A 16791-nucleotide genomic window follows, 5' to 3' on the forward strand; every position below is an offset into this window, starting at 1 on the left:
CAAAGAAGGAGAAGGCAGTATAGATTTACAACAAGGGTTTGAGGGCAGTCACAGCTCAGAGGCAGATGAGGGTAAAAGATGGGAAATCATGGGAGAGCCAGAGCAACAACTGGCTGACATGTTGTCACTAGAAAGCATTCCAGACCCTCCATCTCTCAGAACCCAGAGAGCCTTAAAAATAGGAGAGCAAAGAGCTCCAAGACAAAGGACGCTTAGTGGCACCCGTAGAGGAGGTGATGGTGATGACGAATGAGGAAGTGGGAGAGACGGGGGGGTGGAGATTCACTCGGGACAATGCCATTATCTAAGAGGCTGGGTTCTATTGTAAAGACTGAAATAAAAAAAAGGACAGTAAGAAATTTTCCTTGTCTTTATACTTTTCTGGGCAACCAGCCGGGAGCAGCTGACAGCATTCTGACATTTCCCTTAGTTTATTATTATTATTTTTTTTAAATTTCTCATAAATTCTCTCTACAATTTTAGGAGCACAGATTGATGATGATGATGGTGATGATGATTTTAGAAACATAGGAAGCTGCCTTATACTAAATCAAATGTGTTCCCGACTGCAGAATTTTGACCCCAAAATGACCCAAAACACCCAAAACCCTCAGGAAACCCCTGTGAAACTTTGCAAAAGCGAAACAAGGAAGGGAAAAGAAAAGCTCTCTTATTTGTCCCAACTCTCCCACTCCCTTCCTTCCTCCCAACATGGTTTCTGACGAAATGTCTGTTGTGGACCAGCGAAACACAAAAAGTAACGCTTTTTTAAGGTTGCTTGTTTGTTTACAGAATTACACACAAGTCGGGCTCTTTGGATATCTGAATTTGCAGTGTGTACAGAAAGGATTGGGTACTAATTCCCTTGTTTGGATAGGCGAATTTTTGTATAACAAATGATTGGATAGCAGGAGCGGTGTGTACTCTACCACTGAGCTATTAAAGAGTTTGGATTTGATATCCCGCTTTATCACTACCCGAAGGAGTCTCAAAGTGGCTAACAATCTCCTTTCCCTTCCTCCCCCACAACAAACACTCTGTGAGGTGAGTGGGGCTGAGAGACTTCAAAGAAGTGTGACTGGCCCAAGGCCACCCAGCAGCTGCATGTGGAGGAGCAGGTTCACCAGATTACGAGTCTACCGCTCTTAACCACTACACCACACTGGCTCTTTCACTCTCCATTTTGGCTTAAACAATAATTTTAGGATGAGTTAGTCATGACTAACTTAAGTCTCTTTCCTTTCATTGTGATCAGTTTTCTTGGAGTTGGAGAAAGGAATCGAACACCAGGGCTTTTTTTCTGCCAGAACATGCTGGAAGTCAATGGTGCCATTGCCATTCTAAGAGAACCAGGGACGTGTTCATGGTGAGTTCCAGCACCTCTGTTTCTAGGAAAATAGCGTTGTCGAACACACTTGCATCTTCCCTCCCAGCTGCCCCCCCCAAAAAAACCCCAGTTGGAGTACTGATTGTTATGTGGACTTGCATGTAAATGCTAGTTTGGTCCAGAGGAACACTGGGAAAAAGTTGTAACTTGCAACTATCACACTGAGATGTGGGATGAGAGGTCTTCTATGAGAACATTTGACTACAAGAATCAAGGGGTCAGATAGTGGAATCTCTTGGGGTTGACTCTCCCGCATCAAATACTGTCATGGAAACTCATCCTATGCAAGACGCTTCTTGCGGGAGAGATATTTCTCTTTGGAAGTATTGCACATCAAACCCAAATTTTCTTTCCAAAGCACCTAAGCCCTGCTTTTCCCAATGAAGTGTCGGTCACCAGCAAGTTTGCACTTAAAAGCCACCGATACAGTATGCCAGGGAAGGGATATTGGCAGACAGATCTTAGATAAACCATTAAGCCCCATGCAAACTTAGGAGGAAGCTGTAACGTGCATTTCAGTGGAGGGAATGATTTCAAGCATGAAAAGTGCCATGAATGTGACATCCACGATTCATATCACCTCTGCCCTGTGATATATTAACGAGTTTCATTTGCAGCCATCTGTGGTGCAGCATTTGGGTTTATTTATTTATTTTAAAAAATGAGAATTCAAATGACACCATAGGAGTAGCTGGTACCCACTACATAGTGGCCAACCAGATGCTCGTGGGAAACCAGGGAACAGGACATGAGCACAAGAGCCTTTTCCCCTCCTCTGGTTTCCAGCAACTGGTTTTCAGAAGGATTACTGCCTCCAGCCGGGGAGACAGAGTGTATCCAACATGGCAAGTAGCTATAGATATGGCTTCTCCTCCATGATTTTGTCTAATTCTCTTTTTACAATTAAGTGTTTTAAATTTCATGAACATGGTGTCTCCCCTGCCAGGTAAGTATTCTCTACTTTTTTCCTTAGTTATATGTATTTTCTTTTTCCTTTGTATTTTCTTTTGTTGTAAATATGGATGTTTTCTAATTTGCACTTAATAATTTTTGTTTTTAAAGTGTTTTAAATTTCTTGTTAGCTGCCCTGAGCCATCCAAGTTGCTGGTGATCACAACCTCGTGGAGGAGCAGGTTCCATACTTTGACTATGCATTGTGTGGATAAGTACTTTATTTTCTTCGTTCTAAATCTAACACTAAAAACGGCACAAGACAGTTCGAACGTGTGGTTCTTAAGGACAGAAGAAACTGTTGGTTTCTGTTTCTCATTTTCCCCATCTTAAATTCCTTTCCGAATCACTTTGCATCTATTTTTAAAAAAACAAATGCATCAAAATGTGTGCACATTTTTGAGCCTACTTCTCCTAATACATACACAGTTTTCTGTCTCAAGGCAAATCTAAAAAAATGTAGTATAAACACCGACAACTGGGAAATACTGTCCTGCGAGTGCTTCAATTGGAGAACAGCCTTTACCAAAGGTGTCATGGGCTTTGAAGATGCTCAAACTCAGGACGCAAGGGAGAAACGTGCTAAGAGGAAGGCACGCTTGGCAAATCCACACTGTGATCAACTCCCACCTAGAAGCCGCTGTCCCCACTGTGGAAGGACGTGTGGATCCAGAATTGGCCTCCACAGTCACTTACGGACTCATTGTTAAAACCGTGTTTATGGAAGACAATCTTACTCAGCTACGAGTGATCGTCAAAGAAGAAGAAGAAGGCACAGTTTTCTCTCATCTTTTCCTCCACAAACCAGTTTGTCCTCCACCAGCCAGCCAGAGTTCCATGCCCACTGAATAGGTTAGGTCTTCATCATTCTGTTTTGTAGCCCACACCTCTTTTGCTGTTGCCTCCTACAAGCTCCTCCTATAAATCTTAGGGTTTCTCCAAGCCTCCTCCTTCCTCAGTCTTAAGTGTAGGAGTACTTGTATATAAGGATGAACCCTCAGAGAATAAGAATGCAGGAAGCTGCCTGAGATAGACCATTGGTCCACCAAGTTCCATAATGTCTACATTGACTGGCAGTGGCATCCCAGGTTTTCATGCAGGGGACAATCTCCTTCCTGGAGATTGAACCTGATACCTTCTGCATGAACAGCAGGTGCTAAACCACCGAGCTACAGGAGTTCTAGCTTTGCTATTTATTATAGGATGATATGGTTTTGACAAGGCATGCTAAGCCCTCAGCAGCAAGACAGGGAGGGTCTCCCAGGAACCCAACCAGGCTCCTACGAAACCTAAATCTTCTGAACGGGAGCTAATAAAATTATAGGGAACTGTCACCTCATCAGTGTACAACCCCCTCCTGCCGCTAATGTTAAATTAGATTGTGAGCCCTGTAAATATTTATGCAACGCACCCTGAGCCCTTGGCACAGGTGGGCTATAAATCTGATGAAATGCTATAACCAACCAAATAAATCTCACAGTGCAGCAAACTGAGCTGAAATGGATGGTTTGCTCATTGCCTGAGTAATGGAGAAGGAAGTCCCACTAGGGCTATAAAATCTGAATTGCAAGATTTTGTGTTTACATTAGCCCTTGTACAATGAATTCAGCTGAGCCCCTGAGCCAAATCTGGCATATTTGGAGGGACTTGGGTGTTGGAAGAATCGGGTGCAGGCAGCCAGCTCAGGTTGGATGGTCCAGAGCAGTGCATGGCTATCAGTTTGTGGGCATCAGGCATGAAGGAGAGGCAGGCCTCAGGCAGGAGAACCCCAAGAAAAAGAACCCAGACCTGCCCTGGCTGCCAAGAGAAGGAAGAAGTCTGCCTCCCAATTCTCCTTCCTGAGGGGAGCTGCTTGCAAAGGAACACTATGGACCAGGCAGGATTGGTGCCTCTGCATGCCAATCCTGCCTGCAGCAGGGTGCTCATTTGGAAGGAAAGGAGAGGGTCAACACCTCAGCTGAGCAGTTGAGCTGCTGACTAACATCTTATATCCTTTTAAATGTGTCTGTTGGAAGGTTGTGGGGTTTTGGTTTTGTTTTGTTTTGATCTTGTGTTTTTATGTGGTGAACTGTCAAGATCTTCAGAGGAAGGGTGGTGTACAAATTTAATAAATGAATGAATGAATAAAATAAATCTGGGTGAGGGGGAGGCACTTCTGGTCTCTGTTAATTTATTTGGGAACTGGTCTGTTGATGTAATAATAATAATAATAATAATAATAATAATAATAGTAATAAATTTTTATTTATACCCTGCCCTCCCCAGCCAAAACTGGGCTCAGGGCGGCTAACACCAGGTATAAAAACAATTGATTAAAATACAACTAAAAACAAGATTAAAATACAACATTAAAATGCAGCCTCATTTCACTAGAAACTCAAATCAAAAACTTTTGGGGGATGAAAAGGTCAAATCTTCCACCAAGGCCAACTATCCAGACTGGCCCTACATGGGCCGGTAAAAAGCCAGGGAAGTCCCCAAATAGGAGTTCCATCACAGAAGGAGAAAGGAAAAAGAAAGAGGGGGAGGGGATCAAGTTGATTCCAAGCCAGGCGGAACAACTCTGTCTTACAGGCCCAACGGAAAGAAATCAGATCCTGCAGGGCTCTGGTCTCATGAGACAGAGCTGGAGCCAGTATTGAAGAGGCCCTGGCTCTGGTTGAAGCTAATCTGACTTCCTTAGGGCCCGGGACTTCTAGGGTGTTGTTATTTAAGGACCTTAAGGTCCTCCGCAGGGCATACCGGGAGAGGCGGTCCCATAGGTATGAGGATGGGTCAACAGGACCCCTCTCGGATGGGACCCACAAGGCATATGAAGGGCTCTACACAGCCCTGGTTTACATCCTCTAAAGAACTGTAAATGTATGTGTGTCTCTTTCTTTGTCTTTGGCTGTGAGTATTTTCTGTTACTCTCAGGAAGGGAATCCTTAGGCTTCCTTGTTTCTTTTCACTTCCAAAGCAGAAGGAAATGTGATTTTATGGCAGGAAGATGCTTGTGTGTGTGTGTGTTTGTGTGTGTGTGATGCTGTGCTGTTTCTGGGGGGATGCAGGGGGATGCATACCCCTAAACATTTTGTGAATCTAAGTTTGGCATCATTTAGGTACAGTATTTTAATATGAATAGGAAATGAGAGTACCCCTAAACATTTTTTGAAGAAAAAACAACAACACTGGTGTGATGGGGGATTTATTCTCTTTGCATTTTACCATGAACGTCTCTAATTTGCACTTTCTGGCCCAGTAATAAGGGAACTAAAACACAGCTAGTCCCCAGAATTTGCAAGAGTCTGAATTCTGCCATGCAATTCTCAAGGGGGAAAAAAGGGGGGGGGCTAGAAAAAAATGGAGAAAAAAATGTCCAAAATGAATTAATGCTATGGGAAACTGGTTGCAAAAAAATATTTATATGGAGCAAAAATGCACATATAGGGTAAACTGTGCATGAAATGTATACAAATTGGCAGAACTACACCCACAAAATTCCTCTCTCCATATTTGGTAGAAACCTTTGATTACCAGTGTGCATACCCTGTTTCACAATCTGCATTTTATACTTGGGGGGGGGGGCATTTTATCTTCCAGATGTGTTTTATAGGCTGGCTGCTTTATTGGTGGGCTCTCGTGCGCATCACGGGCGTGCTTTTCATTTATTTCCTGTGCTTGTCACAAGTCGCATCTCCCCATTCATTATTTACCAGAAGGCAGGTGCACAGCAAGCAAATCCAGAGGTGACAGACAAGGGCTTGCTGGCAGCGACAATTCCGGCAGAAGTTTCCTCCCAAGGAAGGCGGCTGCTGCTGCCGCTGCCGCCGCCACCGCCCCACTTTTCAAAATCAATGCCCCGGATTAATAATTCAGCACAATCAATAGAGAAGCTAGAAATCAGCAATTTCAGAGCGGTCGAGGCACACCTTTTAGCTGACTGTCGGTTTTGGCTGCAGCACTGAAATCACTGATCCCACAAGCACTCACCCTAACCAAGGGGGGAATCGCCAGCATGAACCTCACCTCTGTTGTGGGCTTAAAGAGCTGGGGAACAAGCCACTGCCATCAAAATGCAGAGTATAGGATCACAAAACTGAAGAGCTGGAGGGGACCCCAAAAGCCATCCAGTCCAGCCCTCGCTACAATGCAGGACTAGTATGTGCTGATTGTGCCCTTATTGACTTTGGGGATGTGACTCAAGCCAGGCTTTGCCAAGCTGGTGTTCTCCAGCCATTGCTGAACTATGACTTCCATTAGCCCCAGCCAGCAACATCAGCTGGTGAAGTCTGACTTATGGCTTCCCCACAATTTTGCTACTGTAGAACCAAGGGGACAAAGGGCCAGCCCAATACATTTTGTTGCCTGAGGCAGAGAACAAGATCGCCCTCTTCCCTGTTCCATATACGGAAGCCATTTGAACTTGGAGTGGAATCCTAATTCTAGATTGCGAAAAGGATATTATGCTCCAGTGCACCTGAGGCAGAAGGCTTATAGAGCAGCCAAGACTGGCTATGTAGGAATATGGAGAGGACTAGTCAGGGGGCTTAGAAGGAACATCCAGGAGTTGTTGCCAATCATCTGTGGACGGCAGCAGTTGTCTTGCTTTGCCTAATGAAAGGATCGGCCCTGAGTGTATATTTGTGCACTTTACTTCGTACCTGTGACCACAGGCAGAATCTGGTGTGGGTGTGTCCATGCTATTAGCAAATCCTGTGGAGACAACGGCACACAGATGGTATATTCGGACACCACTTTATTCTGTCTTCAGCATGTTTCCTTACATGTTGATTTTTGCATTTCAGGTGATCTTTCCCATGACTTTTGGGAAACTAATGGTATCTAATGGAAGTTTAGTGCTTATTTCCATTTTGTTTCCAGAAAAAACAAAACAAAACAAAACCCATTAGCTTGGGAAACCACTGGAGCTCTGTTGCAATTTCATGCGACAAAATCTGGGGCAGCTCTTTCCCACTGTTTGAAGCTTAGCATGTTGTGGAGGCATACCAACCAAAATGCCACCGTTCTGTAATGCACTGTGTTCTGCGTTGGAACATTAGAACCTGGGTCGGAAGCGCTAGCATTAAAACCAGCTTCCACAATTAAGGACTTGCTGAACTGACAATTTAAATTGGAATACAAGAAGGGGAGGTGTGAGGAGGTCTGAGAAATAAGGTAAAAGAAAATAAGTAATTGAAACTTTATGTGTTTTTAATTGTTGTTAAGTTTTGAATTTTTTGTATTTTTGTGTTGTTTTTATTTTGTTTATTTTTGTTTGCGATTTTTATATGTATGCTGAAAATGCCAATAAATATTCATTAAAAAAAAACCAGCTTCCACAATAAACCCCACGTCTGAATGCAGCCTTAAGGCAACACATCTCTGAGTTGTGCACTGGCCCAAGTGCATGTGGACAAAGGCACAACCTTCTTTGGTTATGCCTTGAATTCTTGTCAAGACAACACCTGCCCACTGATAATTGATGAATGGGAAGATGTGACTTGTGACAAAGTCAGGAAATTAAACAAATCACACCTAGTGCACCTAGCAATGAATTGAACAAAGGCCAATAAACTGAAGCCAACCTCTGCCTGACAGTCTGTTCCTGGCATAATTCAATGTGTGGATGTTTGCCTTTTTAAAGTCCCCAAAGGGAACAGGACTGGGCGACATCCCCTTTTCAGCATCGTGATATATCTGCAGCTAAATATTGCAATGTCTGAAATTGCCCAGCCCTACCTACAACCGTTCCTGTGCACACAAGTCAGAGTGGTATGTGGGTTTGCCCAGTTCACAGAGCTGAGCTAAGCACCCAGACCACTCTGGCCCCCATGAGCAGGGGCTGTATGAGGGCTTGGTCAACTGAGCAGCAGGCAGCGGAGCAGTTTAAAGAAGCCATTGCTCTGCCTTCGGCTTGCGCGAGCCAGAGGTGGGGGTCTTGATCGACTGAGAAGCGGGCTTCCTTAAACCACCTGCCTCTCAGCTAATCAAGGCAATCTGAGCTGGCGATACAACATGGCTTCCCGGCCAGCACAGCACAGGCAAGCAGCAGTGAAATTCACTGTGCATTCAATGCAAATTCTACCTTTGTACAGTAGGATAGTGTACGGTGGCGAAAGCAAGTTATGCCAAATTCAATGTGTTTTTTCAAAACTTATTTTTTAAAAAATAAAAAAGCATTTTCATAGCTTTTTAAAAATGTGTGTGTAGATTCCGCCAGAGTATAGTCATCGTGGCTAGTGGCCACTGGCAGCCCCCTTCTCCAGATAATGTTACGACCCTCAAGCCACATCTGTTGACTGATGTTTTCATTTTGGGTTGTGAGAGCAATGACCTGACTCAATATAAAGCATAAATCATGTGTTACCATGTGTAGTGTCCAAAGGACCCTGGAGTCTCAATAAAGTTTATAGTCTTCACTGTTGTGAGAAAACATTAAAAAAGTCTCATTTTCCTGTTAAGGTCACAGAGAATCATATCCAAATCCCTCAACTTGGGTCACAGTTCTCTTGCCCTACAAGTCTTGCTGCTCTACCTTACATCACAACCTGATGACAAGAATGGTGTGGATTTTTCACTGATTCATCTCTGTAACAAATGCAATAACTTCTGACATGAGTTGGGTGAACAGATGCATTTCAAAGATGGTGGAAAAAAGAATGATTACCAAGAGTTTGAGTTGATAGTTGAATTTGGGCCAAAACAGTCACAACATAGATACAGACATCTATACAAAGAAATCTGCAACTCTTAGTGTCTACACAGGAGCAATGTGTTCCTTATTAGAGTTTTAGAAAGTAGCCACACCAGCCACAATATTTTTTTTAACCGTTTCATCCTTGAAGATTTCACTGGCAATTTGTCAGGCTGTTGTATGTTCAGCTGAATGCAGGTGGTTTGGGAGTTACCCAAAGTTCCTGGCCTACCAAATCTCTGTTTATATATGAAGGTCCCTCATCCACAGAACCCCTAATAAACATGGTGCCTGGAGCAAAAAAATAAAATGTAATCTTAAAGATGCATTTTTCTGGAATCAATTTTCAAATGCAATTAAGTTGCACTTTTTAGCGAGTGCTTCAGGGAACCATGATACAGTTCCTAGTCCACATTAAAAATGTGGTGGCACAGAGACATGTTCAGGTCTCTCCGCATGGCCCACTGCAGTTGTGCAGTGCCAAAAGGAAAGGTGGAGATGAAGCCTTAAACATCCTCTGTCTTCTAAACTAGGAATGTGACTATGCTGGTGGTTCAAATCCAGTATCTTCTGGAGCTAGAAAGAGACTTGAGTTCTGTCTCTACCACCATCAGAACACTGCAGGTTGAAAGAGAGATTGCTCTTCTGTCGTTCCTGAAAAGAGGTTGCACCTTTTACTCCCTGCTGCATGCAAAGAATCAAAACAAAAAGGAAAGGAATAAAAAAAGTTGACTAACCTAACCCACCTGAGCTCGGCTCACAGGGATCAATGTCCTCATCGTCGCTAGGACATTCAGCTGAGGCCACCAGGATGTCATCCGTGGTCTGCAAAGGAAAGAAAGAGCCCATTTCAATTAATCAAACCGGTCCAACTAGGTGCTCACCTCTGTCAAACTGCCCAGGTTGGCAGGCACAGGCAGGCATCCACAACCGTAGGAGACTCACAACACTCTGTATTCTTTTGGCTGTTGTTTTTAGATGGTGATGTCAGTTTCTTTTTTTACTGGAGAGTGAACAAAGGATTATGTCAGCGGTCCAGTGGGACAACAGGTCCTGCTCTCTTACCTCTCCATCTGCAACATCCTTTGTATTCCAATTTTGGTGCTCCTCCTCAGCATCATTTCACTACTTCATCCCTCTTCTTCCCACACCCCTCTCCCAATGATTGGACAACCCACCCCTCTGCTTTTAACAAACCTGTTTCTTCCTCCTCCTTTCCACCCCTTGGAGGAAAAGATTCAGTTCTCAAAACATCTCACCTGTACTTCCTCTCTCACCTGATCCCAACCTGGAAGATGCTGGGGGAAGGAACTGCTTGCCTTCCTACCTCAGTGACTCAGGGGGCTTTGATTTCTTCTTGGCCAACCCACAAGCTCAATGGCTCAAAGCTCCCAAGAACTTGAGGTATTGACCAGGATTTTTCTGATCCCCTTTTGTCCTGCTTACAGCTGCTTGCACTGAATAATAATAATAATAATAATAATAATAATAATAATAATAATAATTTACTACTTTTATACCCCACCTATCTGGCTGGGCTTCCCCAGCCACTCTGGGTGGTTTTCAGCAAAATACCGGTATTAAAAAACAGTAATGCATCAAACTTTAAAAGCTTCCCTAAACAGGGCTGCCTTCAGATGTCTTCTAAAAGTCTGGTAGTTGTTGTTCTCTTTGACATCTGGTGGGAGGGCCTTCCACAGGGCGGGTGCCACTACCAAGAAGGTCCTCTGCCTGGTTCCCTGTAACTTGTCTTCTCGCAGTGAGGGAACCGCCAGAAGGCCTTCGGTGCTGGACCTCAGTGTCCGGGCAGAACGATGGGGTGGAGATGACCATCAGAGATGAATCAGAGATGACCATCGCTGCAGGATCTCACCCTGGCAGTGGTGGCTAATCGGTTAGGTCAAATGGAGCCCCACTGACCTCAGGCAGCTTCTAACTGCCTAGCACCTTATGCGCAACCAGGCAGGGTGACCCTGGCCCCCAGCTCCCTGCTCCTTTGCGTGGCCCTGTGTTGCAGAACTCAGCAGACAGATGGAGACAAGAGTAGAATACTTGGCTCTGACACAACATCAGCTCTGTCTCCACCTACTGCTTGGGCTCCCTTCTGCCCAAGTCACCAGCGCTGCCTCCTGAATCCTGAAAGCAAATTCTCAAGTGGCGACGGAAAGCTACCATTGGAAAGGGGTCTTCAGAGTTCACAACCTAGCAGGGCACTTCGGTTCCGAGCCAAGACAAACAATTAGAAAAGCAGGTGAAATTGCGCACGCACAGAAGCGGGGAATCCAGACTTAATGCCTTTTCTCAGCCGGGGCTTAGCTCGGCGGCGTGTGGAAACAGTGCTGAGCAAACGCAGACCAGGCTGCCAACTCTAGAAACACATTATCTTGATGAGAATAGTGGTTTACATCACATCTTCAATGTACACGGTACTTTACAGAGGAACCAGCAAAAAAGAAGAAGAAGGTGGGGGAGAGATTGGATCCTTGCCCCCTAAGATCTTGTAATTTACATTTTGATAGTGGAGAGGCAATAAAGGGAAGGCAGGCTTGGGAGGGAAGCAAGAAACAAGAGTTTGTACCTGGTTGTTGGGCAAAAAAGACCCTGCCACCTCTTGAGGCAGGCTGCTCCACTAGGTAAAGGTAAAGGCGTCCTGGACGGTTAAGTCCAGTCAAAGGTGACTATGGAGTGCTCCACTCATCTCGCTTTTCTGGCCAAGGGAGCCAGCGTTTGTCCACAAACAGCTTTCTGGGTCATGTGGCCCACATGTCTAAACCACCTCTGGCATAACGGGATGCCATGATGGAACCAGAGCGCACAGAAACGATGTTTACCTTCCCGCCACAGCAGTATCGATTTATCTACTTGCACTGGTGTGCTTTTGAACTGCTAGGTTGGCAGGAGCTGGGACAGAGCAACGGAAGCTCACCCTGTCACAGGGATCTGAACTGCCAACCTTCTGATCAACAAGCCCAAGAGGCTCAGTGGTTTAGACCACAGTGCCACCCATACAGCCCTCACCATTAGGATGTTCCTCCTAATGTTCTGCCTCCCTGGTCTTTTTGCTGGTTCTAATCCATGCATGGCATTCAAAAGAAGTCAAGAATGAATCTGACACTTCCTCAACTTTAAGAAAGAAGAAAATATGTTCCAGCCGGCAATGTCAATGTTGCTGACAGCAGTCATTCCCCCATGCTTCAATTCCACTCCACCCTCCTTTTAAAAAACCCCCAAAACTGATAGGTGAATGATGGAAGGAAAATCTGCTTGCAAAAAAAATGAATTTTGGTCGCTGTTAGTAGCACCCATGATAAACGCCCATAATTTGCTGGGCAGCTGTTCTGAGTTTTCATTAAAGGGGGATTTAAAAGGCAAAGGAGAACCTCTGTCTTTGCCAGCAGCTTGTAATGAGATGACATACAGAGCGAAATAATCGTAACAACACATGCTTGGATTAGAGTGCCTTTTGGGTGACTGGGCAAATCCATCTTCACATTAGCATCAAACCCTCTTGGATTTTTCTTTTAAAGAGTTAAATAAGAAAGGCTTGTGTTCCAAGCTGATTTCCATTCACTGCAGTCTCCTTTCTTTTTGCACAGGGCCATTTAAAGCATTCTGACTTTTTTTGGGGTACGTAATATATGTGTGAATAAGGCACAACACATATCTGTAACATACAGACATAGAATAATAGAATCGTAGAGTCGCAAGCGACTCCAAGGGTCATCCGGTCCAACTCCCTGCAGTGCAGGGATCTCAACTAAAGAATCCATGACAGATGGCCATCCAACCTCTGCTTTAAAACATCCAAAGAAGGAGAGTCCACCACCATTCCACTGCCGAACAGTGGAACATAGAGAAGGGAACAAGGAAGTTCTCAGTGACAAAACTTCTCTGGCTTTCTTGAACATTGAGCTTAATAAAGGCTGGAGGACAACACAGAACTCCATACTTGGAATCTGGTCATTACTCAAATGTAAGAGTTTCAAGACTTATCCCTAGACACGACAATGGCAAACACAAAAGGTTGCACTCTTCTTTGTGCTGTAAATTAGATAGGCATGCCAGCCATAACTGTTGTTCCATCCCTCTAAGTCTAAAATATCATTATTATCCAATGTAATCCAGTCTCTGATCCAACTAAAACATGCAGCATCATAGTATATTGTACTCTTCTATTGCCTCTCGAGACCAACAGATGCCAACAACAATTTATGTACTGATCTTATTTATGGCTAATTCATTTACTATGCCACGCTGAGAGCCACCATGGTGCAGTGTTTTGAACTAGGACCTGGGAGACCAAATCCCCACTCAGCCATGGAAGCTCATTGGGTGACCTTGGGACAGTCTCTCACTCTTAGACGAACCTACCTCACAGGGTTGTTGTGAGGGTGAAATGGAGGAGGGGAAGAGGAGAAGTATGGACAGCACCTTGGGAGAAAAGTGGGATATTAAATGTAATAAATAAATAAAATACTTATATGCTGCCTTTCCAACGCATGGCAACCTCCTGCACTGTGTGTTATCCTCAAAACGGCCTTGTGAGGTAGGTCAGGCTGAGAGATAATGACTGGCCAAAAGGTACTTGGCATTACCAGTTGTTCTTGTTAAATGGGCATTTTGTGGTGCCTACGACCTGCCAATTGCTTAAAAAAATTATTAACCCCACTTTGATGTTATATATGTTATATATGTTATATATATTGCAGGTTTCTGGCCTCTCTTTGCTGGTTCCTCCCCTCCCCCCACCCCCACATGTTTCTTCTCCATCAAAAATAAATATTTAAAATGACAGAAGCAGCTTAAATCTTTTTGGCTACCTCTTCCTGTTTGAGGCCAGGCATATTACATTTCTGAGCCGTAAGATAAACTTGCTGAAAATGAATACCTGGCTTTAAAAAGAGAGAGAGAGGTAGAGGGAGAATAAAAGAAAATAACCCAAACTGATGGGATTTCTAGAAGAAACCAACAGGGTGTGAAAAATTAGGATGGAGTTCATGTGGGGAGCGGGGGGGAAGCAAAACCCTAAAATTTCATTTCAGGAGGCTAGATTAACTGAGCAATTTTCTCACCAAGACTGTGTAATTTAAATTTAATTTACTGTGTGTGAAGCTGATCTCTCTGACTGTCTGTTGAGACAGTAGTAGAAAGAAAACTCAAATATGTCACATTAATCAATCCTATTCTTCGGCTTCCCTCTCCCTGGAGCTTATAAGCTTCTTCCGAGCAATAAACCACCTGCCCATCCCCCAACAAGATTGGGGAGGGGGGGGTAAAGAAACAGGCCTTAACTTGTGGCACTAGATGCCAGCACTCCCCGATTCCTCTCCCATTCCAAGTTGAGGCACTGGAGTCCCATTGAATGAAAATAAATATGTGTGCATCACCCACAGCTTCTCTCCCAAGAAAACCAGCCCAACCCCGTAAAGGGACCCCTGACCATTAGGTCCAGTCGTGGACAACTCTGGGGTTGCGGCGCTCATCTCGCTTTATTGGCCGAGGGAGCCGGCGTACAGCTTCCGGGTCACGTGTGAGCCGCTTCTGGCAAATCAGAGCAGTGCACAGAAACACAATTTACCTTCCCACTGGAGTGGTACCTATTTATCTACTTGCACTTTGACGTGCTTTCAAACTGCTAGGTTGGCAGGAGCAGGGACTGAGGAACGGGAGCTCACCCCGTCGCGGGGATTCTAACCATCGACCTTCTGATCAGCAAGCCCTAGGCTCAGTGGTTTAGACCACAGCGCCCCCTGCCTCCCCCCAAAAAAAATCTGAAGCAATTCGAGAAAGAGACGGGTCACCTTAACAGGGTAAGAAAGGTTTTGGGAAAACAGAGCTCAATCCAAGGCATAGCGTTAGTTAAGTCCAAAATTATTTCCTAGAGCAGAGGTGGAGAAATGCAACAAGACCTGAACCGGAAGCTGGTACTTCCAGGAGGCTGGGGGAAGATTTTGGCCATCATTACCTTCCCAAAAGCTTGCCTTTTGCTACTGCCAGCCTCCTCCATAGTAAGGATACGGGAGCCAGCCTGGCAAGATAGGACCCCTTCCCTCTGAACTGCATTGAACTGGGAGTGCAGAAAGACCAGCAACCAAAACTTCCTGGTCAGATAACACCTGATTTGCTTTGCATTTAGGTGCAAATCGAATAAACAAACGAATGAAAGTAAAATAGATTGGTGCTTTTTTTTTTTTGTAATATTGTATTTATTCTGTGTATGTTAGAATCGCTGCTGTTTTGTCATTTTTGGATTTACCGACATGCTCCATGCTCTTTATTTTGTATAATTGGGTTATTTCGGTGTTTTTAATGTTTGCTGTGAGCCGCTTTGGCCAACTCTCATTGTGGTGGGTTCTCACTTGTGGGGTGCCTCAGCGTCCCATCCTCTCCCCCATGCTCTTTAATATCTATACGAAGCCACTGGGAGAGATCATCAGGGGGTTTGGGCTGGGTATTCATCAGTATGCAGCTCTCTTTTAAATCAGAACCAGTGAAGGTGGTGAAGGTCCTGTGTGAGTGCCTGGAGGCGGTTGGAGGATGGATGGCGGCTAACAGATTGACATTGAATCCTGACAAGACAGAAGTACTGTTTTTGGGAGACAGGGGGTGGGTGGGTGTGGGGGACGCCCTGGTCCTGAATGGGTCAACTGTGCCCCTGAAGGACCAGGTGTGCAGCCTGGGAGTCATTTTGGACTCACAGCTGTCCATGGTGGAGCAAGTCAATTCTGTATCCAGGGCAGCTGTCTACCAACTCCATCTGGTATGCAGGCTGAGTCCCTACCTGCCCGCAGACTGTCTTGCCAGAGTAGTGCATGCTCTAGTTATCTCCCGCTTGGACTACTGCAATGCGCTGTACGTGGGGCTACCTTTGAAGGTGACCCAGAAACAGCAATTAATCCAGTATGCAGCAGCTAGACTGGTGACTGGGAGCAGCCGCCAGGACCACATAACACCAGTCCTGAGAGATCTGAATTGGCTCCCAGTACATTTCCAAGCACAATTCAAAGTGTTGGTGTTGACCTTCAAAGCTCAGCCCAGTATACCTGAAGGAGCGTCTCCACCCCCATCGTTCAGCCCAGACACTGCAGTGTCCAGCTCCGAAAGCCTTCTGGCAGTTCCCTCACTGCGAGAAGTGAGGTTACAGGGAACCAGACAGAGGGCCTTCTCAGTAGTGGCGCCCGCCCTGTGGAATGCCCTCCCATCAGATGTCAAGGAAATCCTATTTTTAAAAGACATCTGAAGGCAGCCCTGTTTAGGGAAGTTTTTAATATTCAATGCTGCTTTGTTTTTAATACTTGATTGTGAGCCGCCCAGAGTGGCTGGGGAAACTCAGCCAAATGGGCGGGGTATAAATAAATTATTATTATTATTGTTGTTGTTGTTATTGTTATTGTTGTTGTTGTTGTTGTTGTTGTCATGCATCAATCAACCAGCCTCAGGGTGTGGGGTGAGGGCAGTGGTGGGGTGGGGAGGGAGAGGGCAAATCCCTGCATCCTTGTTCTCCTCCCCACATCTGGCTTCACACTTTCTTTGACTATTCCAGCCACCCTGGAACCTGATAATGACTCTTGCTTGGCTGGAAGGAGAAAAAGGTAATATTGACATTCATGGCTCCACCCACCTTTGCTTCTGGCTCCAACCATCACTGGCAGGTTCCCCCACCCCAAGATATTAGATCAGATGGGAACTTGACCCTTCAGCTGAAAAGGGTTTCCCACCCCTGACCTAGAGCACCATGACTGCGGTCTTTTAACATATGAAAGGTATTTCATTCTCT

At 45.0% G+C, this 16791-nt stretch overlaps 1 protein-coding gene and 1 long non-coding RNA gene across 51 annotated transcripts in view; one reads left to right on the forward strand and one right to left on the reverse strand.

Annotated features, from left to right (window-relative positions):
- The window catches only part of LOC310842134, a 203567-nt gene that overhangs the window by 138790 nt on the left and 47986 nt on the right, over positions 1 to 16791 (forward strand). The gene's annotated exons all lie outside the window — the stretch shown is intronic.
- NRXN1 (neurexin 1) overlaps positions 1 to 16791 on the reverse strand; it is a 988232-nt gene that overhangs the window by 12942 nt on the left and 958499 nt on the right. For 27 of the 50 annotated variants that reach the window (XM_083733048.1, XM_083733031.1, XM_083733052.1 and 24 more), the window contains one exon: positions 9752 to 9839. In XM_083733048.1, the coding sequence (XP_083589174.1) occupies positions 9752 to 9839 (88 nt within the window). The remainder of the gene's footprint in view (positions 1 to 9751; positions 9840 to 16791) is intronic. The other 23 variants (XM_083733051.1, XM_083733042.1, XM_083733037.1 and 20 more) reach the window with 1 other exon arrangement.

This window comes from Podarcis gaigeae, assembly GCF_964106915.1.
Source record: "Podarcis gaigeae genome assembly, chromosome: 3".
Taxonomy (NCBI): Eukaryota; Metazoa; Chordata; class Lepidosauria; order Squamata; family Lacertidae; genus Podarcis; species Podarcis gaigeae.